This window comes from Lepisosteus oculatus, chromosome 2, assembly GCF_040954835.1.
Source record: "Lepisosteus oculatus isolate fLepOcu1 chromosome 2, fLepOcu1.hap2, whole genome shotgun sequence".
Taxonomy (NCBI): domain Eukaryota; kingdom Metazoa; phylum Chordata; class Actinopteri; order Semionotiformes; family Lepisosteidae; genus Lepisosteus; species Lepisosteus oculatus.
The window spans coordinates 75233874-75256618 of record NC_090697.1 but is presented as its reverse complement, the minus strand read 5'-3'; the positions used below and the strand labels follow the sequence as shown (position 1 = coordinate 75256618).

Here is a 22745-nt window from a genome sequence, read left to right as displayed (position 1 = left end):
ATAAAAAAAACCACCGTGGCGTCGCCATGACAACCACAAGCTCTGCAGACGGCATATGTGCTGCGCTGGATGAAGAGAAGAGACACTGAATGAACAAGTTACTGATTCTACAGGGATCGCTACCCTCAATTTAAGAATGCAGAAGCCCCTATTTATTTTTGCATCTCCCGTTTTGCAATCTCGTCACGGTCAGTTTCACGGTCCAACACAAAAACGTTTACGCCTCTGGCATCCCAGAGCCCTGTACTGCACAGAACTGAAAGTCAGGAGAGAAAACGCACAAGAAAAACTCCTGAAAAGACGGAATCTCAACGAAATGAGCAAAGCCAGACGCCGAGGAGCCCGACCTGCGCTCTCCTTGCGGCCCGCAGTGCGGTCCTCCGGCCGGCAGGGGGCGCTGTGGGCCTTGGCGCGGCGCTGGCAGTGCGGCGTGCGTCCGCCCTGGAAGGCGGAGTCGCAGGAGTCGGAGGCGTCGGGATCGTCGCCCAGGCTGCAGGCCCGCGAGCAGAAGATCAGGCCCTGCTTGGGCAGGAAGGGGCGGCCAAGCAGCGGCAGGCGGCAGCGGGCGCAGCAGAAGCAGGACTCGGTGGCGTGCCAGTGCTGCCCCTCGTAGGTCATCTGGCCGTGGTCAATGCCTGAGGGGGCGGGGGGAGGAAGAGGAGGCAGGAGGAGCAGGAGGAAGAGGAGTTCAAGGGAGAGGAGTTCAAGGGAGAGGAGGGGGAGGCAGGAGGAAGAGGGGAGAGGAGGGGGAGGCAGGAGGAAGAGGAGTTCAAGGGAGAGGAGGGGGGGGCAGGAGGAAGAGGAGTTCAAGGTAGAGGAGGGGGAGGCAGGAGGAAGAGGGGAGAGGAGAGGGAGGCAGGAGGAAGAGGGGAGAGGAGAGGGAGGCAGGAGGAAGAGGGGAGAGGAGAGGGAGGCAGGAGGAAGAGAAGCAGGGGCTATTAACATCACTATTAAAATCGTGACGCCTGCCATGTCCATGTGTGAACGGTAACACACAGGACACAAGACCACTTACGAGAGGGGGGCCACTCGACACGGCCAGTTCATTGATCCCCAGACTTCGTCTCACTATTTTACTGGATTAAAACACCACGTGCCCTCCAGTCCCAGATCACCGGCTTGGCCTCACATCCGCCTCCTGTGAAGGACGTTTCGAATGTTCCCGTAGTAAACCGAGACCAGGCTGAGACATCCTCTTCCTTAACCCTAATCCTTGGGGTGGTGTGGTGGCACAGCGCCTGTGGCTGGGAGGCTGCCAGTTCAAACCCCGCGGCCGGCAGAGGAATCCTACTCTGTTGGGCCCCTTCACCCCAACTGCTCCAGGGGTGCTATACAATGGCTGACCCTGCACTCTAACCTGGGTCTGTGAAATGACAAACTCCTAATGCAAGAAATTGTACAGGGCCAATCAAGTGATGTGATGTTAACCACTCACAGAGCAAGAATAGACCTACCTTTTGCAACAAAGCACACAGATGGCTCAGATGGTGCGCAGGGGGGGGGGGGGGGGAGTCTCGGTCAGGGACGGAGCCAGGGGGGGGCTCGGTCTCGGGACAGGGACGGCTCAGGAGCCAGGGGGGTCTCGAACAGGGATGGCGCAGGCGCCGGGTGGGGGTCTCGGACACGGACGGAGTGAGGGATGGGGGGGGGGGGGGGGGGACCTCTGTCTCGGACAGGGACGGCTCAGGAGCCGGGGGGGTCTCAGACACGGACAGAGAGGGAGCCGGGGGGGTCTCTGTCTCGGGACAGGGACGGCTCAGGAGCCGGGGGGGTCTCTGTCTCGGGACAGGGACGGCTCAGGAGCCGGGGGGGTCTCTGTCTCGGGACAGGGCGGCGCTGTACCTATGTGCTCGCCGCAGGTGTCGCAGTACTCCGCGTACAGAGCCTCGTAGCAGGCGCAGCAGTAGGGCCGGCTCTCCCTCATGATGTAGCGCTGGCCGCCCAGCGCCGTCTCGCACTCGAAGCAGCAGAAGTGCTTCATGTGCCAGTGGCGGCCCTCGGCCTCCGTGCACTCGTCCGCCAGGATGATCTGCTCCGGGGGGGGGAGAGAAACAGCGTGTCGGACAGCGGGACAGCGAATCCGAACCAGGAGACCCCTCACCGCGGCCCCAGTCCAGCTCTTCAATCCCAACCACTAGCTAAGTGCTCACGAGGGTCATCGCAGATGGAGAGAAAGGTCTATGGCCAACATCTTTAACTTCGTTCAGAGATGAATGATGCTGGGCGGCACAGTGGAGCAGCGCTGGGGCCCTGGGTTTGTTTCCTGGGGCACAGTCTGTGTGGAGTCTGCATGTTCTCCCTAGGCTTGCATGGGCTTCCTCCCACAGTCCAAAGACATGCTGGTGGGCCAACTGGCTTCTGGGAAAACTGGCCCTGTGTGTGTGTGTGTGTGTGTGTGTGTGTGTGTGTGTGTGTGTGTGTGTGTGTGTGTCTGGCCCGTGATGGACTGGCGTCCTGTCCCGGGTGTATCCAGCCTTTCTGCTTGCTGGGATAGACTCCAGCTTTTCCGCGACCTGAACTGGAAACAGATGGATCAAGGAGGCTGGTTTCCAAAACCAAAGCCTGGCAGCTGTCCTGGAAAGGCCTGCCTCCGGGAGAGAGCGGGCCACGCTCGGCGAAACGTTCGGACTCGGGAGCCCCGCGGGCGGGGAGGGTGTCACGGTGGCACAGCAGAGTAGGGTGTACTCAGGCCCGGGGGAGTCCTCACCAGCAACGACCGGGGCGCGGCGAGATGGGGACGGGGGAGACCGCAGCAGGAAGGGAGGGGCGCGGCACCGATGGGGGACGGGGGACACTGGAGCAGGAAGGGAGGGGCGCGGCGCCGATGGGGGACGGGGGAGACCGCAGCAGGAAGGGAGGGGCGCGACGCCGATGGGGGACGGGGGACACCGCAGCAGGAAGGGAGGGGCGCCGATGGGGGACGGGGGACACCGCAGCAGGAAGGGAGGGGCGCGGCGCGATGGGGGACGGGGGACACTGGAGCAGGAAGGGAGGGGCGCGGCGCCGATGGGGGACGGGGGAGACCGCAGCAGGAAGGGAGGGGCGCGACGCCGATGGGGGACGGGGGACACCGCAGCAGGAAGGGAGGGGCGCCGATGGGGGACGGGGGACACTGGAGCAGGAAGGGAGGGGCGCGGCGCCGATGGGGGACGGGGGACACTGGAGCAGGAAGGGAGGGGCGCGGCGCCGATGGGGGACGGGGACACCGCAGCAGGAAGGGAGGGGCGCGGCGCCGATGGGGGACGGGGGACACTGGAGCAGGAAGGGAGGGGCGCCGATGGGGGACGGGGGAGACCGCGGCAGGAAGGGAGGGGCGCGGCGCCGATGGGGGACGGGGACACCGCAGCAGGAAGGGAGGGGCGCCGATGGGGGACGGGGGACACCGCAGCAGGAAGGGAGGGGCGCGGCGCCGATGGGGGACGGGGGAGACCGCAGCAGGAAGGGAGGGGCGCGGCGCCGATGGGGGACGGGGGACACCGGAGCAGGAAGGGAGGGGCGCGGCGCCGATGGGGGACGGGGAGACCGCGGCAGGAAGGGAGGGGCGCTCACCTCGTCGCAGGCCTGGCAGCGCGGCTTGAGGCTCTCAGCGTGGTGCCGGCCGCAGTAGATCTTGCCGTCCTGGTAGAAGTAGATGAGGTCCACCAGCAGCTCGCTGCAGGTGGCGCACTGGAAGCACTGCGGGTGCCAGCAGGCCCCGTGCCCCGCCCGGCTGGCGAACACCGCGATGTCGCCACCCCGGATCTGCTTGCCGCACTGGAGGGAGGGCAAAGGCGAGGAGAAACAGAGAAGCCGTCAAGATCGGCGCTCCGCCTAGCCGGACGCTGGACACAGGCCGATCTGCTCGCCGGAGTCACCCCCCCTCTCCCTGCCCCTCTACCTTCCTCCTCCTCCTCCTCTCTCTCTACCTGTACCCCCTCTCTCTGCCCCTCTACCCCTCCTCCCCTTCCTCTCTCTCTACCTGTACCCCCTGTCTGGCCCTTTACCCCTCCTCCTCCTCTCTCTCTCTACCAGTACCCCCTCTCTCTGCCCTCTACCCCTCCTCCCCTTCCTCTCTCTCTACCTGTACCCCCTCTACCCCTCCTCCTCTCTCTACCTGTACCCCCTCTCTCTGCCCCTCTACCTGTACCCCCTGTCTGCCCCTCTACCCCTCCTCCTCCTCTCTCTACCTGTACCCCCTCTCTCTGCCCCTCTACCCCTCCTCTCTCTCTCTACCTGTACCCCCTCTACCCCTCCTCCTCCTCCTCCTCTCTCTACCTGTACCCCCTCTCCCTGCCCCCCGATCTGTACCTGTTGACAGATGGCCCCCGTCATGGTGACGGGGAAGAGCCTGACCACCCCCCTGCCCAGATTCTCCCTCTTCCTCTGCTGGCTGAACAGCCTCAGCTCCCTCTGCTCGTCCTCGTCCAGGGAGTTGCAGTACTGTGGCTGAGGGAGAGAGCACCCAGGTCAGAGGGCAGCGCCCGCGAGGGGAGGGGCGGCGCCAAGCAGCGGGCGTGCGCGAGTTCGTCCCCCGCTGACCCGCTCGGCCAGCCCATGAGGGTTTGAAGCGGAGTTCTGGGATTTGCCCGGGAGTGCTGTGTCTGGTCTCAAGAGGGCACTATTTCTCAATCAAATCTGACGAGACAACTGGCGGGCACCTCTGGTGCAGAGCCCGGGGAAGTCAGAGCACCAGGGTCTCGACACGTTAGAATAAAAAAAAAAGACGCGTCTGTCCTGTATTAACTACTGGGTGTGTGTTACCTCAGTGATGATGCTGTAGCAGCTCTGTGCTCTGCTCAGGGGTGGAGTGGGTGTGTGTTACCTCAGTCATGATGCTGTAGCAGCCCTCAGTCATGATGCTGTACGTGTGCATGTACCACTGTGCATTACCTCGCTGTCGTGGGCTGGAAGCTGGTGTAGCAGTTGTTTGATGCGGTGTCTCTCCCCAGGGCTGTTGACATAGGGCACCCTGTCCTCAGGGATACAGCTGAAATACTGATACACCTGCAGACACACAATGAGGTTCACAGGTCACAGCTGCCCAGAGTACTTCATGCATTTCAGCCCCCAAATGTAACTCCTGCCAACACCAGGAGATGAATCTTTCTAGTGCGGAACCTTACAGTGAGTGGATATGTGGAGACAGAGAAGAGGGAGTATAACATGGTTTAAGACACTTGCTTTCTGCTCCATCTGGTCCAGTTTGTACTAAACCCATGGGGAAGATCCCCGGTATCAGTCTTACTATGATATGTCCAGCCTGACCACAGGTACGGTAACCAGGTTTAGGACCAAACGAGCTAATGAGCAAATAAGAGCTGAGTGAACTGAAATGGCTCTTCCTCTGATGCAGCAGTGCGACTGACGGCCGATGAGCACAACTCTGTCCCACCGGGCCACGACAATGCCAAGAGTGGACCCAGGGAGCTGGAATGATTGACCCCCAAGTGTGTTTACAGATCTGCCACAAGGAACCCAACACTGTGGGACCATATCCCAGAATACCTTGCTGGAGGAAGTCCCAATAGTGGACTAGGAACGAGGCTAAATAAACCCAAAACATTTAACACACTCCCTGAGGTTATCCATTACATTCTCACATTCTCGTTCCCATCAGTAACGCATCTTGATCAGGGTAGAAAGTGTCAGGCTTAGGGTATTGATTTAAAGCAAACAGATATTCCAGATTCCCCTCTTGATTTTAAGGAGAGTCCCATAAGGCTGTGTTCCAAGGCCGAGATTCCCTGTCTGTTTTGTTTTTCTGCAAGCCTGATGGCTCCAGTACAGCGCCGCCCTGGTGCCCACAGGGCGTTACTACCTCTGGGACATTACCAGCTCTTGTGATTATGAAGAGAGACAGTCTCCCACTGCAGGGATCACAGCACAGCTGTGCAAGATGGGGAGGGTGTGGGCTCTAACAATGAAAAGGACAACTAACCCCCAAAGCACACATTAATATTTGATTGCTGTTCCACAGTAACGATGCTCAGGTTTACTGGTTGGCAACATGTGGGCTGCACAAGTTTTAACATCTTGCTTGATACCCTGTTAATAAGTGAGCATCACATTTTTCCACACTTCTGATGGTGTAACTCCAGCCTGTGGAGAGACAGATTCATTGAAGGTGCACACAGCTCGACAGTTAAATAATTAAAGCCATTTATTAATTATACAGGAAAACGCTGGACTTCCTTTGTGTGGCTGAAGTGGGGTGTGCTCTGCGTTTCCTTGTGAACATGTCTGCTCCTCAGAGCTGGGTGCCCACTGAGCCCTGCGCTCTGTTCCCCAATCTGCATCTTCCCCTCTGCATCTCCGCCCCTGCGCCCCCCTACTGTGCCCACCCAATCAGCTGCCCGTTCTGGACCCCCACTCTGTATCTCCGCCCCCCCACTCTGTTCCCCCCACTATGCCCCCCCAACTCTGCACCCACTGCACTCTGTGCACCTCCGGTCTCCAGTATGCCTCCTCTCCCTGTACCCCCCCCCCGCACCCCAGTGTTCCCCAGTGCGCCCCCCTGCCCTCTGACCTGCTCGGGCTTGAGCCCAGGGGGCACCCAGGCGTACTCCTCGGAGGCGCAGCCCGAGTCGTCGTCGGAGATGGAGTGGCGCTGGAAGTCGGACACCAGCTTCAGCATCATCTTCTCCAGGTCCCCCGGCACGGCCCTCACCGCGTGGTCCTCCCGGGCACACTTACAGTGCAGGCAGATCTTCCTGGAGACACACAGAGCTGTTAGCGCTACCTGCACCGGCCCCGCCCACCCACAGCGCCCCGCCCACACCACAGAGGGCGCCTGCCCGGCTTGCCTACCCGCTGTCCCCTCTGCGGGAGCACAGCGCAGGGCAGGCCAGGTCAGGGCCACACCCGGGGCAGCACACAAGGGGGCTGTTAACCCCAACTGCATATCAGGAACCTGGAGCTCCCAGAAACGGCACGTGCAAACTCCACACACAAGGTGACCAGGGCTCTAATCCATGCTGTGGGACAGCAGCACTTAGAGAAGAAGGCGAAAACAGAAAAGCCCCAGACGAACAGCTCTTGGCGCTGACCGCTGTGCACGAGCGCGCAGTAAAACCTGAAACGGATCAAAGCCACAGATGGGGTTTTGGAATCTGTCGATGCATTTCTTCAAGTCTACAAAACGTAAAAGGGCCGCGCCGTCTGCAAACCGCGGAGACGCTTTCGTTTCTGAAACACGAGGTCTTCATCAGCAGAACTCCCCAGGTGCAGAGACAAACCAGGAAGCAGCAGGCTGACTCGGGACAAGGCACTGCGCAGCACCCTGACGGCAGACACTGCGTTTCCTAGAGCTCTGAAACACAGCAGCCACACACACACACTCGCTACACACCACAGAGCAACAACGGTCACGAAACACAAAAGCGCAGGAGCACAAGTGCACTTGGACAAGCCTGATCATCAGAGTGCCATCGCAGCACCTTTCAGCACGAGGCCATATTCCCGTCCAAGGACAGAGCAGAGACACCGCTCCCTAAACTAGGGGGGCGTGGCCGCCCGAGGACCGGACCCCCAGAAGGCAAAACCCTGAGCCCCCTGCCCAAGACGCAGAGCACTCCGTCTCCGCCGTCTCCTCAAGGAAAACAAGTCTTAGGACTTTTCCTTCTTTCTTTCCATCCTTTCTCACCACATTGGTGCCCAGCCATCTTCTCCCCTGCCTGCTCTGCTCAGAACATCCGCCGCCCGATTTTATTTTCCCACTGAGCTCCTCCGGGAAAGACGTCTGTGCCCGGGAGCAGATGGACCAAGCAGCTTTCCTCTTCATCCCTTTGGATCTTAAGCCCTCCTTCCCTCTCTCTCCCTCCTGGGGTTAAACACCTAATCAGGACAGCAGTGCCACGAGCAGCCCCTGTACTCACACACGGGGCGCAGAGGTCACCCAAACCAGACCTTTCAACGACAGCTCACTGGTTTCACACGCACGACATCAAATTCGCTATTTTTTTCCCCCTCGACAGAGAACCCGAGCCCTGCCCGGAGAAACACTTCCCCACAGGGATGTGTCTGCTCCCGTTTGTGCTCGGTCTTTTCCCACCACAGCCTCGTTAAGGCAGGACTGCTCTCATCATTACGGCGGGATTAAACCTGTTTGTGTACGAATACTTTCTGCAGCCGCTGATTATATATCACACCTCTCACAAGTCAGGATAAAACAGATACAGAAAATTCCCTGCGTTCACTGTACGTATTGATTTGGAAGATCCTGTATGACGAACAGCTACATGAATGTAAGAAAGTGTTAGAATACGTGTCAGGAGCACTGACTTCATCCGCATTACATTAAATGTAGGAAACACTATGTTGCTTCATCTTTAATTACTCTGGAATTACAGGCTCTTATTATACAGGGTTACCAGCAATTTTAAAGGGGAGAGAGGGTGGAGCAGGGAAGGAGATTATAGCAGTTCCTTCGCTGCTCCCCCAGCCTCTGTACGCGGTCCCTCTTACAAGGACCGGAGCAGGACAATTAAAACGACGGGGTTAGAGCTTGTAACTGGGGCAGGGCTCGGCTCGGGCGATGTCCCAGTCTGACAGGGTGCCAGCTCTGTCGGATCCCCGTCTCGGGGAGCCACGCCAGGGGAGCTTACCCGCCCCCCACCTTGAGAAAACGGACACCCACGCCTTTCGGACGGGAAAGCGTGTTTTTAACTCGGCCAAATTCCTCCGCATCACCCCGGCGCGATCGAATTTCATACAAAGACAACGGAGGACAGACGGCTCGCAGATCTACCACGGCGAGATCGACACAGAAAATATTCAGAGCTGACTTACAGAGGGTATCCAGACACCACAGGCAGCCGTACAGACAGAGTCCAGGCAGAGTCACCCCAGGGGTGCCCACACGCAGGGGAAGAGAGGAGGCCCAGCCAGAGACGAGCAGCTACAGAGGCAAGAATACTGCACCCTGTGTGACTCGGGCTTAGAGACACAGTTATTTGGGTTAAGCAGAATAATGACTCCTGACAGCTCGGCTCCTAATTAAGAGACCCCTGCCACTTCACATAATCGGGTGTTAAGCTTGATTTAAGTCAGGTCAAAAGTCTCACTCCCGGGAAGAGGGGCGGGGGGGTAGTTGAGGAGCAGTCTGGGATGGTTTCTCATGCAAGGGATCAAGGGATTACGCTCTCCTGAGCCAGGGGTGGGAGCTGAGCAGCTGAGAACTCCTCAACTCAGGTCACTGCTCTTGTGATCAAAGTCACAGCCCCTGAACAGCTCAGGCAGGAAACTTCCTAATGCCCCAGGCACCTGCATGAACACACTCGGTCCAGGGACGGTCAGATACCAGGCACCAGGCCCCGCATTAGCAGTTAGCTTGGTTATACTGCAAAGCCGGATGAATGATCAATATGTCAAACAATGAACAAGCCAGCTGTGCCAAGATCAACCACAGAGACTTTACATATAGGGCTCTACAGAATCTATAGGGCTAGTATTGGATTTTCAAGGGACCAGGCAGACTTTGGCCAGCAGGGAAACAGTTCATGATCACTGGGGGGGGGGAAAGCATTGATTGGATTCCGCAACAGACTATGAAAGGTCTTTAAAAAGTTAACAATAGGCAAGGCCTTAAACAGGAAGGCAACGAATAAAGAAACATTACAGGACAGGAATGTTAACGGCAGGAGAATGTTATCAGCCACCTCTTTTATCTCCAATGGGAATGCCTCTATGGGTGGTGCCAGTGCTGAAGAGAACAGGCATCCTTTCACAGCAGGGAGCCCGTTGCGTCTTTAAAGGCAAAGCGTGCCTGCTACAATCCTGCACCCCTCGGACAGCCCCGCTCCAGACAGTGACTCGCCTCGGGGAAGACAGGAGCTGCACGACGAGCCAGCGAGACTCGAGTGTATTTCACTGGCCACAGCTGGGAGAGGAAAGCCCGGCTGTATCCCAGCGCCCCAGCCTGGACAATCCTGCTTACTTGGCTCCGGTTTCCACCTGGCACCTGGCTCCCTCTGTCCGGCGTGCCACTGTTCATTCTGTACATCGCGATTTCACCTAAAAGAAGGTTATTTTAACCTTTTATACTAACCTTTAGATTATTTTAGCCTGGAGTGGGACAGTCTTAATCTGAACTCACTGCACAGTCGCAGTGTATACCCACAGCCCTGGAGCTGAAGGGACGGTCCAGGTAAGCCGTTCGCCACATGACCTCAGCACACAGCAGGAGGCCAGTGAGTGTCTTCTCATTGGCCAGGGGGATGCTGCGTCACTTAGGGAACGAATCAATCCCAGACCTGATGTGGGGGTGAATGCCAACACCATGCCCCCCCGCCCCCCGCCCACCAGGCTGGATGCAGACTGGGAGCTCCATTCAGAATTCCAGCAGGGAGAGGGAAGATGGGCATCACTGACCACCATGGACTAGGACATCTCTCCCTTCACTTTCAGGGGGGTAATTCAGGAAACCCAGCACTGCAGTTGCTCAGGATAGGAGCTCCAAACAAACCCACACCTCCAGAGCCAACAGAGCTCACAGGAGGAAGACCAGGGGGGTGAATCAAGTCAGCTTACACAGCCTGCTGCCTGTACTCCTTCACAGGGCATTCCAGTCCCTTAACTGGTCTAGAGTCGCCCAGGTAACTGGCCCAATGCCCCTCTCCCCACCAGACAAGTAACAATTATACTTCCTGTCCATCCCAATGGATCACAAAGCACTTGGCCCACAGCAAGGGTCCCTCTTCATCCAGCAGTGGGTCATCTGGTGATCCACCACCTGGCCCATTAACACCACTGTCAGGAGGGACCCGATTTTCCCTGGAGGTCTCCCACCCCGCACTGACCAGGCCCAGCCTCGCGGAGCTTCCGAGACCAGAGCAGGTCAGGCTACAGGACGTCAACACTGCTGCGCAAGAGCAGCTTTAACCCCGGACAAAAGTGACAAACCTAACAAACACACCCAAACACATGTGGTCCTTCATCAGAGACATCCCAGGCCCTGTGACTCAAACGTCAGCATTGTGCATGAGCATCTGTGTGAGGCCCTGCACTGCTGGACAAAGACAAGCTAGATCCCAACTGCTGGGTTTGTGTCTGGTCCTTTTTGTGCTCAGTATTGTGTAGCACACAGTATTACTCCCAGAAGAATCAGAATGTTATTATAACACAGCATGACAACCAGAAGACCCAGCAGCACCTGGATCTGAAAAGCACAAGGTAAAAAGCACTTTTCAATATAAGCCACATTACCTCAGCCCACTGTGGCTCCAGAGCCAGGGCATTGACTTCACTGAACATTAACGTGGGCCCAGTATGGACCAGTTCACCAAAGGACTGGGAAAGGGACGGATCATGATCGTGCTCTGCCCCTGACGACAGCGCACTCAAGGCCAAGGCAAGACAGAACCAAACAAACCTCTCAGGGTCTGGAAAAGACAGGACAGTTACAACACAATGTTTCTACATTGAGGCATGAGCTCGTCTCTGCATCAGCACTGACAGCCAGAAGATATTCTGCACGCCAGCTGTACGAATGCTGCCTTGTGATCAGGTTGCACAGTCCTTCTACAGTCCATCAGCTACTTCCAGAACTGCAGAACACTGACAGGGGACTTGAATTCATTGACTCTTAACCTGAACATAGTATCTGAGAGACTTGCATCCCTCGCTGCACGATTTCAGAGGGGCTGCAGTGCAGTAATCCATTTTGAATAAAACACTTGTTTGTAAAAGGTCTGGTTAAGACCGCTACTGCGTTTTCTCATGCCCTGCTGATGAAGCTGACCTAGCCTCTTCTGCAGGGGCAGAACTGGGAACTGTTACCTCTAACTCTCACCTTCCTGAGCTAACAAGCTAATTACTCCCTTAATCGGTCAGAAGTTCCAGCCCTCCCATATTTCCAGGGGGAGATGGATTATGAAGATTATGAAGATGAAATCCTGCAACACTGAGCCACCCAGGTCTCAGCTTCACAATAAGATGAGGCAGTCTTAGGGTGTATGATCCTTTACAGCACTCTGTGCCCACCCGTATCGATCAGATTGTAGACGTCTCCCAGGCGCAGGAACTCCAGTTTGATGGTTTTAAGACAGTTTGGCTTCTGTTTTTTTTAATCTCATAATTGTAATGTGCTCTCCGTAGATGGAAAAGCGATAGACAGAAACAAATAACTCAAAGACAAACCTGTTTGCTCGGGTGAAGGGTGAAAAATCAGGACTAATCTCGAAGAAAACCATAGTCGTAAAACCTGGAGCTGCCTACATCCCACCCAGCAGCCCAGAAACAGTTTTAAGAACACGTGCTCTTTCATACCCCATACCAGGCCAGGGAAAGACATCAGCCGGAATTCCCAATCCTGCGAGCTGCTGTGGGCATCAGAGGGGTTTATCAGTCCCCTATCTGCCTCAGCCTCAGCTCAGCAGCAGCTCCTCTTCATCAGAGATCAGAGGGGTTTATCAGTCTCCTATCTGCCTCAGCCTCAGCTCAGCAGCAGCTCCTCTTCATCAGAGATCAGAGGGGTTTATCAGTCAAGACATTTCATTGCCAGCAACTACTGCTGCACGCCGTATTGTTGTGCCTTTGATAAATAAACTTTGATTAGATTTCTTCAGCGGGGGGGGGGGGGGGTACCTTATCCACACAATGCCAGCAACGGCCCCCATGTGTAGTCGACACAAAAAAGGTGCAAATTGCACCCAGTCCACAGCACTTCAGGAGCTGTTAGCACACTAGTGAAAGTCACACATAGTTGGGTTCCCCTGTAATGCAGACCCCAGCGAGGGGCTGAAAAGCATCTTATTTTTGCACCCATCCATTTTCTAACCAATGAACAATGAACACAAGGGAGGGCTCACTCCAGATGAGACGCCAGTCCAGCGCAGGACAGACACACTCACACCAGGGCTAGTCTGCCCAGAAGCCAATTAACCCACCAGCATGTCTTTGGACCTGTGGGAGGAAACGGCAGCACCTGGAGGAAACCCACACAAACAGGGAGAACATGCAAACTCCACACAGACAGCACCCCAGGTCTGGAACAGAACCCAGGGTGTCTTGTTTTGGTACATCATAGAAACACGTCTGACTTACACCTCTGTGAATTAGGTGGGAGTCCAAGATTTAGTTTTTTTCCGCCCAAGATTCCAAAACTGCACTCTTAAAACATTACGCCGCAGAAACGATGAAGACAACAGTCCTACATTAAAAGAAACTGGCAGATGATGAAGACTCTCCAGCTCAGGCAAGGCTTAATACCAGAATTCATATGAAAACTTTTCTGTCAACATGAACTACTAGGGTTTGTGCTCTAAACAAGTGAGTGATCAGTACTGCCCAGGGGAGTTATGCGATGACAATCCAGCACAATTCAGCCACTCTTTCTTACTGCTGACCTCTGCCCATCCCAAGCATTTCTGGGACTCAACCTGTAAAGGCGCTATATAGAACAGGACTGCAGAGCAAACCTGGCCGTCTTATACCTTTTACCAAAGGAAACCACATTAAACCAGAGAACTATAATGACACAGCAACTTCACACACAGGCAAGAGACAATGAGAAACTCCCCCTCTTTACCTCTGCTCCAACTCCAACAGGTATCCATTCTGCCTTTCAAACATGGCCCGTCCGGAAACAGAAACCCAGGCTGCTACTCTTGCAATCCAGGACCGAGAGGAAGACTTGTTGTTCTCGCCGGCCAGTAACTGAACCGGTTCACTGGCTCTTGGCCCCGGCAGCAGTGGGGAAGCACAGCGCTGTGATGTGGCGGCTCTGCGGGACGACGCTCATTGTGTCCTTATCAAAATGGCCCTGTCCCTTTTCAGAGCTCTGTGGGACAGCTCTTTTTCTCTGCAGCCAGCGCTGTCGGCACACACAATGGACCGGACACACCCCCCCAGCCCTCCTCCGTGCCTCCCACTCTCACCCCTCCCCAGCGCTGCAGACGAGGGCCTGGGCTGGCTGCAGAATAGGCACTCAGGCGCAGTGTGCCCCCTGACACACAGTGACTCCCCGGGGGCAGTTCTCGGAGGGCAAGAGCTCTCCCAGTCGTCATCGTGAAGCCCAGGTTACAGGCGTCTCTTCCATTGTGTCGAACTAGACTGTTGAGGGTGCGAATTGCAAGAATGCAGGAGGGGGGTGGGGAGAGCAGTGTTTTAGCACCGAGTCCCCTAAATTGTTCTGCCTGAAACACCCACAGGTGTGATCTGGGCACAGGAGCCGAATCCCGGATCCAATTCACAGGCCCTACAGAGACGGGCAGGCTGGAATACAGAGAAAACTATTTTCTAGGAGATTTTATATTTTATTCTGCTCTCTGTAAGGCATTGGAGATAGTGCCCGCTGTGCCTCTGGGAGTTCCGGGTTCGAGTCCCAGCCAGTGCTATAAATTGGAAGCAGTGGTTCAAGCCCTGGTCTCGTTTTAGGAAGGTTGCGGGCTCAAATCCCCGTGTACCCATCAGCAAGTTAACCCTCTCAGACTCCTCGAGATAAATGCATTTGCACACATCCTGCTGGGTAAAATCGCTTTGGAGAAAATCACACACCAAGCAAATTACTGCTTAGCGTATCACAGTCAGAACATGTACTGTACTCAGACCCTGACAGCCTCAGTCACCCACTCATCCACCTGGAAAGTAAACAGTCTATTGAAGGGAAACACAAACAAGCTGGCAGAAATCCCATTTCTTTCCCAAACAGCTTCCGGATTCCTACTTTTTATCCTTGCACACAAAATCCCGATCCGATGGGCGACTTGCCCAGCCCGCCCGGGGATGGAACTGGGGGTACGGGGGGGTGGCTGCATTATTTCACAGCTGGAAACGGGAGGTGGAGCAGAGTCAGCAGGAAGAAGGGGCCTCCCCCGGGCCAGTGTCCGGGTTCGAGTGGCTCTCGTCGTTCCGGAGGCCACTCGGCACAGGGAGCAGCCCCCCCCGGTGGCCGAAGCGAGCGAGCAGACGGGAGTCTGGGACAGGCCTTCACATCCTCTCTTTCCTTGCAGGTCTCTCTCATTGTCGAACCTCACAACACTCTCCCCCCATACCCCCCGACGAGCTGTCCGTCACACACCCTGAACAAAGACCCTATTGTCCACGCGGCCCGTCCGTCACTGCCCCCGGCAGCGGTCACCGGCTGGGAGGGGGGACACACGCCGGAGTACGCCCTCGGCCCCCCGACTCCCAGCCCGGCAAGGCTTGGGGTCTGCACACAGGCCGCAGAAACGCAAACCAGCGAGCGTCCAGCTAGGAGACGGACCTGACACGACGAGGAAAGTCACTGCAGCACAGACACGGCGCTGGGAGACCGGGCTAAAGGTGCAGAATTTAAACCGAGGGATGGGATATGAATATGGAGTAACGGGCCCGTTAGGTCACGTTTAGAATACTGTGTATATTGTGGTCACTACGTTATGGAAAGGACAATCCTGAGAAGAGCGACCAGGTACACTGACAGCTCTACAGCTTCAGTCTCGATCAGAGAAGACGAGGGGTGTTCGAACTCCTCGAAGGCATCAGCAGAGCCAACCAGGGGATACCAGTGGAAACAACACAGAAGAGCATCTAAAACCAAGAACAGGAGGCACTTCTTTACACAAAGGGGTGTGGGAGTGGGGAACAAGCTGCCCAGCTGCGTCTTTGAAGCCGATATCCGGAATCATCTGGATGAGATGCTGGAATCAAATCGACTACTAACTACCCGCAGGGGCAGAATGGCCTCTTCTTGTCTGCAAACGCTCTTGTGTTCTTCCTGTGCAGCCTGACCTGAGGCCCTGTGTTGTTCGTGCTGTGTGGGCTGATCCTGCTCAGATCTCAGAACCCTTTGCAGGTCGAGAGGTCAGAGGTCAGCCCCTGGTGCTCTCAGGCTGGACACAGTGAGGGCGAGAGCGTAGCATTGTCTATGGGCCACACTGCAGGGGTGAAGGCTCCCTAAGTCCATTTATTACCCCCAGCTCCTTGACTCCACACAGTACATTAACAATTGGGGCTGAGCCAGTCAAGAATAAGAAGTTACAGAATATTATTGTCTAGTATTTCAGTGGAGCAAGCCAGGGTAAATCAGAAAAAACACAAACCCAGGGAGAACATGCAAACTCCACACAAGTGCCCCAAGCGCGTTAGGTAGCAATGCCTCTTCTCATTTGCCCATCTGTGCATTAGCAGGAATCCATTCATCCCCTGTGAGGGCCAACCTCAGGATTTAGGACATAAGCCTGGATTTAGGACGCCCCGTTGTGAAACATGAACTCGACCACGACAGTGAAGCTCTGCTGGGCGTGCAGCAGCTGGAGTGGGAATTCTCAGGGATCATTTCACGTCCCTGACAAGGATGAAAGAAGTTTTTTTCAGGATTTTTTAAAAAGGCGACCTCGGGTCACAAAAGGCCGGACAGCTATCATGCAGAGGTTTCCCCAGCTGTGCTCCTGGAAAACCCCACACCTCCTGAGCTTCGTTCCTGCCACGCTCTTTCCTTAAGCGACTCCTCAATTAGGCTAACGAGCTGCTTGATCGGACCCGTTGCATCATTTGTTTACTGCTCAGCAGCTGGAGATCTTAAATAGCTTACCCACAGCCGCGAATAGAAGGCCAGCCTGTGCGAAAACCCGCAGAAACAAACAAAGCAATTAAAGAGCTCAAACTAATCCTGTTATCCGGTCATGGATGGGTTCGGCTGTGTAACCGAGAGCTCGGCCAGGACTGAACCCCTGTATCGGACACCGCAGAGCTGTAAGGCCGCTCCTGAGAGGTGCGGAGCGGACTCTGCGTTTCTGGGGCTCTCAGAGAGCACCCCACCAGCTCCGCGCAGCCGAGCCGTTACCAGTTACCAGCCGTTACCGTTACCAGTTACCAGCACACAGTGGGGAGAGGGCAGGGCGGGACAGGGACACAGATGGGCCCTGCTTGTCGTGTGTCAGTAGCTGCTGATGGAGAGAGAAATGAGCACTAATGCGTTTGGCCCCCTGTCTTTAAAGCCACCTAATCACCCTTTTGTTTCGCCATGTCAGGGGTGCCCCTCGGGGAGCAGTGGGGTTAATGCTAACCGGATTGGGGGCCCACAGCAGCAGGGGAACAGCCGGGGCAACTGGTCCATTGACACAGCCCGCCCCCCTCCTCCCTCAATGGGAGAAGATTGATGAGGTGTGTTTGTGGACACAGGAAGGGCTTTTTAATTAACAGACAGAGGAGGCCGAGAGCGTAGAGGGACACCAGGCACACGGCCAAAACAGATCGGAAAGAGAGAACGGGAGTGTGAGCGAGATTCCCCACAGGATATCCGAAATAAAACGGCTTGGAAAATAGCTGCCACAAAAATAACACTCAGCCCTCTACCCTCGGCCCGCCTGGGGCTTTAACTGCAGTGAGAGGGAGAGGAGGAACAGGGAGAGAGGATTTGATGCAGAGAGAGAGAGAGGAGGAACCGGGAGAGAGAAGTCTTGTACACACACTGTAGCTCTGTAAAAAAACAGTGTGCACGTGCAGAGAAAAAACACCTATCAATATGTGTAGGTCCGAATTGAGCCAATAACCACTGCTAATCAATATACAGAATACAGCAGTAACGCCTACCAGCAGGAGGCCCGTAGGAGCCCCGAGACGAGCCCCCTCAGCCAGCTGGTTTTGAAGCCCACAGCACCGGCTCACACAGGCAGCAGCCAGCCCTCAGGACAGCACTGCTACAGCAGCATCAATCACAGACAACCACATGACAGCAGAATCCAAACAAACTGGAATGCTACCAGCCCCTGAACAGACAGCACCCACCCGTCGAGAATATGACAAGGGTGAGAGACAACAAGAGGAAACAGAACCTGACCAAGTGCAGACTCAGCGACCACAGCCTGGCCATAGAGACTAGACACAGGCAGCCCTGGCTGTCCAGAGAGGACAGGCTCAGCAACCACAGCCTGGCCATAGAGACTAGACACAGGCAGCCCTGGCTGTCCAGAGAGGACAGGCTCAGTGACCACAGCCTGGCCATAGAGACTGGACACAGGCAGCCCTGGCTGTCCAGAGAGGACAGGCTCAGTGACCACAGCCTGGCCATAGAAACTGGACACAGGCAGCCCTGGCTGTCCAGAGAGGACAGGCTCAGTCACCACAGCCTGGCCACAGAGACTGGACACAGGCAGACATGGCTGTCCAGAGAGGACAGGCTGCACACCCACTGCCAGCGGGGAGAAGCAGAGACAGAGGTGCACTTCCTACTGCACTGTGAGAAATACCCTGGGATTAGATAAACAGTCTTCTCCAAATTGACAAACCTAATCCCAGAATTCCCACACCTGCCAGAATCAGGACAACTCCCAAACCTGCTGGGGGAGGAAACCCAACAGAGCTGCAGCCCAGTGTGTGATCTCTTCCCTAAAATAACACGTTATTTTAATAAACATAATAACAGTTTGTACACCGTTATTATGTGTTCCAAATACGTGGATGTATTTGTTGTAAATGTTTACTAATTGTTATTGCGTTGGCAACACTGCAATTCACCAGTCATGTCATTAAAAGCTTGTTGACTTTAAATCTGATGGGGGAGGTACAGAGAAAGTAAGAGGAGACAAACATCAGAGAAACCACTGGAGGGCACTACAGCAGATGAAGAGACACGAAGCAGGACTGGACTAGCTTCTCTCAAGACCCAACACTCGGAACGTTCCAGCGTCACCTGTTACCTGTTCCCAAACCAGTCCCAGAAATACTGCAGAGTTTCGTGTGTGTGCACATGCGCTTCATGGTGCAAGCACACCTGTTTCTGCTCGTTTTGCCCGACACCCACTCACTTGTTTGGTAATTAGCAGTTATTTGACCCCAGGATCTCACCCAGCCATTTCCTCAAAGATGCCAGAATATCAGCTTCAACATAGTGGCTGGGCAGCTCGTTCCACACTCCCACCACTCTTTGTGTAAAGTCATTCTTGTCCTGTTGTGTTAGAAATGTACCTCCCCCACATAGTTTCTCTCCACTGAAACAGGAGCATCTTTGTTGTTCTTGTTGTCTGTCTCACTGGGGAGTGGAGAGGGAGGGAGGGGTAATATGACACACAACAAAGTACTGTAAATCACTGCTTGCGAAACATGTAATTAAAATGTTTTTAGTGGGCTACGTGTGCTGTGCCGCGCAGGACAGGCTCTCTCCTGAGAAAGTCGCGATCTGACACGAAGAGGTGCTGCCTGCTCTGGGCTAGAGGGGTGACAGACAGGTGCTGAGGTCCCAGGGTACTGGCGAGGAGCACAATAATATCCCCTCCCATCATCATTTACACAGCGTCCCAGCAGAGACAGCCACACAGCCTGCACCCGGGCTCCAGGTCTGGCCAGCGCTAGCTCCTGAGCTCCTCTGCACCTGCCTGTAACTCCCAGCTGCCTGCGGTCTGCCTGGCTTGGGTCGGGCCTCACACCAGTACGAGACCCAGGGCCTTTCAGGGCCTGGCTGAGCTGGCCCCGCAAGGGAGACCTGTCGCGCTCGGCGCCGGCACTCGACTTGCACACTTTCAGCTTACAGGTGTGCAAACCCACACACCTGGGCACTTTGGCAAAAGCTCAGGAGCGGACGTCGGAGACGGGCTGCGCCACCCCTCTCCAGCACAGCCCGGCTTGGCAGAATCACACCTGGGATCCAAAACTTCCAGATTTCTAGAGCCCTCGCTGCTGCTCCACAGAAAAGTGTAGTTAAGACACTAGAATAGTTACAAATGAGAGTATTCCCATCTAGATCATTTACGAGCTAGCAGTCAATTGATCCCACAATCTCATCCAGCTGTTTCTTGAAAGAAGCCAAGGTATCAGCTTCAACACCATGGCTGGGCAGCTTGTTCCACACCCCCACCTCTCTTTGTGTGAAGAAGTATTGTTCGTTTTTCTAGTCAATTGTTCCCAGGATCTTGTCCAGCTCTGTCTTGAAAGAAGCCGGGGTATCAGTTACAGCCACATGGTGGGGCAGCTTGTTCCACACTCCCACCTCCCTCTGGGTAAAGAAACTATCATCACCACTTCCCAACATGCGGGTTCCAGAGTCAGAATCCACTCTGCAAGCTCACACAACAGACATAGCTTCATAGCTTCTGGTGCCAGGACTGAGGGCTCCACACCTGTCGCACCCGAGACCGAGCCCCCCTCGCCTTCCACAGCCCAGTGCAGACCGTACAGGCCACGGAGGGGGGGGTTGGGGGCAGTCCCACCTTGCAGACTGGGACCGCAGAGCTGGGTGCGGCAGACCTGTGCGCTGCAGAATAACAGCACTCCTGCATGTGGAGAGACGGAGGCGACACGCTCTCTCAAATACCACCAGTCCCACAGACGTGCCGCCCCAGCCATGAAGGGGTTAAACATTAAGCTCAGCTAGCGACCATCTCCCCCCGCCCCCCCCCCCCCAGGCCGTGTCTTAATACAATAAATCGCTTCCGCACGGCCGCATGTGTCAGCCCCACTGAGGCTCATCTCCATGAGTCACTGATCCTGACAAACCCCTTCGGGGGAAGAGGTGCCGGAGGAGGGCGAGAGCTCCAGCGCGAGACGGGCCCCGCAGGGCCAGGACACAGGGTCATCGCCGGGCGGCCAGTGGTCAGTGCTGGGCAGGGACATGGTCAGTGTTGGGTAGGCATGTAGTCAGCGGTCAGTGCTGAGCAGGGACAGGGTCAGAGCTGGGAATGGACACGGTCAGTGGTCAGTGCTGGGCAGGCATGTGGTCAGTGGTTAGAGCTGAGCAGGGACAGGGTCAGAGCTGGGCATGGACAGGGTCAGTGGTCAGTGCTGGGCAGGCATGTGGTCAGTGGTTAGAGCTGAGCAGGGACAGGGTCAGAGCTGGGAATGGACAGGGTCAGTGGTCAGTGCTGGGCAGGCATGTGGTCAGTGGTCAGAGCTGGGCAGGGACAGGGTCTCCCCTCACCACTGCTCCTGTGTGCGTTTTTAAACCCTCTATGAACACGCCAGACTGCAGCCTTTATTCCGGGGGACCCGGGGGGCAGGAACAGCACGGGAAGAGACCCCGAGCAGCCTGGCCTGCTGTCCTGTCTGGTGCCGTAGTGCTTGAAACTCCGCAGCTCAGGAAAAAGGCGACGTGAGGTGCTTTATTTCGGGGGGGAAAAAAAGCCCAGATCAAACGGCCTTTTTCTCAGCCTCGGTTTGGGATTCCTGCGGAGAGCCCTGTAACGAGCTCAGGCCAGCCCGCAGTGACCGGAGGCCAGTGGCAGCTCCTGCTCAGGATATCCGGTCGGATCTTCACACGGCTTCGAACTCGAACCTGATCTCGCTGGCTCTCTGCCACCGCAACCTGCCGGTCTGTTGACTTCTGACAGGCTGGACCTATATAGTCTGCGGCTCCGATCCTGTTGCGCTCCGATCTGCAGGAAAGGGCTGGTACTTCCATTCCGAACCCCGGAAGCAGGGATAAGACATCGCACTGCAGCCTACAGGCCAAACCAACAACAACTCACTCGGAGACGGGACGGGGAAGTGGAGGAGGAAAAACGGGTAAAAAAAGAGTGAAGGCAAGAGCTGGTCCCCGAACCCCTGTTCAGGGGAGGAGGAAGAGGACGGGGGGGAAACTGGGAAACTTGGGGAATTCCCGGGAGAGAGAGACCGCAGCAGCGGAGAGGGAGGCTGGCGTCTCCACCGGCAGCAGGGGCTCAGGGCTAATCGCGTTAGCGTGACAGCGGGGATCAGGGCGTTCGAGAGGGCGGGGCGTCAGTCCAATTACAGTCAACAGGAGCACACCTCCTCATCATCTGCAGCTGGAGATCTGCCGTTTACAACCCTGATGACTTTCATAAACTGCCTCCCCCCATCAAAACAAGATTGAGCTCATTTTCAGTGTCTCTTCCTTTGAAATACGCACCTAGGAACTCCGACGAAACCTAAGTGGGCAGTATGGCACAGTGTGGGCTATTGGAGACATTTTTTTATTTTATCCGGAGTCAGGTTTACGTTTATACGACCCCTTCCTCAAGCAGCAGCGCAACCAGTCTGTTACTGGATAAGAACTGAAACTTCACATCGCCATTGGGATGCTCAGTATATATATATAAAAAAAACAATGTTTCTCTGAGGCCCTTTATGAAAAAAGGCTTTGAACAGAGAAGATGTCAGAGCTGCAGGAGGTTCAGACCCTTGAACAGACCCTTTTCTTAGCCGACCGGCGGGAGTCTCCACGTGCAACAGGACAGATCAAAGCAGCACAGCAACAGAGCAGCCTGACGCTCCATTGACAACATGATTAATGAAAAAATTCCCTACACTTTTAAAGCGCTTTTCTGGACACTCCATTCAAAGTGCTGTACAGGTAATGGGGATCCCCTCCACCCCCACCAGTGTGCAGCCCCACCTGGATGATGCACCAGTCCTCTCCCCACACACCAGCTCCCAGTGGGGAGGAGAGCAGAGTGATGAAGCCAGTTCAGAGAGGGGGGTATTAGGAGGCCATGACTGGTAAAGGCCAGGGGGGGAATTTGGCCAGGACACTGGGGTAACACCCCTACTCTTTTTAAGAAACGCCCTGGGATTTTTAATGTCCACAGAGAGTCAGGACCTCAGTTTTATGTCTCATCTGAAGGATGGAGCCTTTTTACAGTATAGTCTCTCCTTCACTATACTGGGGCATTAGGACCCACACACACCGCAGGGTGAGCGCCCCCTACTGGTCCCTCTAACACCTCTTCCAGCAGCAGCCTGAGCTTTCCCAGGAGGTCTCACATCCAGGCACTGGCCAGGCTCCCACCTGCTGAGCTTCAGCGGGTGCCAGTTGTGGATTGCAGGGCGATATTAAACTAGGATGATATTGCTGTTGCTGCTAACGCAATATCCCAGCCTGCGGCCACTGCGTACGT

The 22745-nt window shown here is 55.7% G+C and overlaps 1 protein-coding gene across 4 annotated transcripts in view; it reads right to left on the bottom strand.

Annotated features, from left to right (window-relative positions):
* Positions 1-22745, bottom strand: part of prickle3 (prickle homolog 3) — a 40771-nt gene that overhangs the window by 6113 nt on the left and 11913 nt on the right. For 2 of the 4 annotated variants that reach the window (XM_069183661.1, XM_069183653.1), the window contains exons 3-8: positions 6506-6689; positions 4870-4983; positions 4288-4425; positions 3550-3753; positions 1843-2029; positions 348-635 (exon numbers count right to left, since the gene is read on the bottom strand). In XM_069183661.1, the coding sequence (XP_069039762.1) occupies positions 348-635; positions 1843-2029; positions 3550-3753; positions 4288-4425; positions 4870-4983; positions 6506-6689 (1115 nt within the window). Of the gene's footprint in view, positions 1-347; positions 636-1842; positions 2030-3549; positions 3754-4287; positions 4426-4869; positions 4984-6505; positions 6690-7621; positions 7913-8766; positions 8838-22745 lie in introns of those variants that run through there. The other 2 variants (XM_069183681.1, XM_069183670.1) reach the window with 2 other exon arrangements.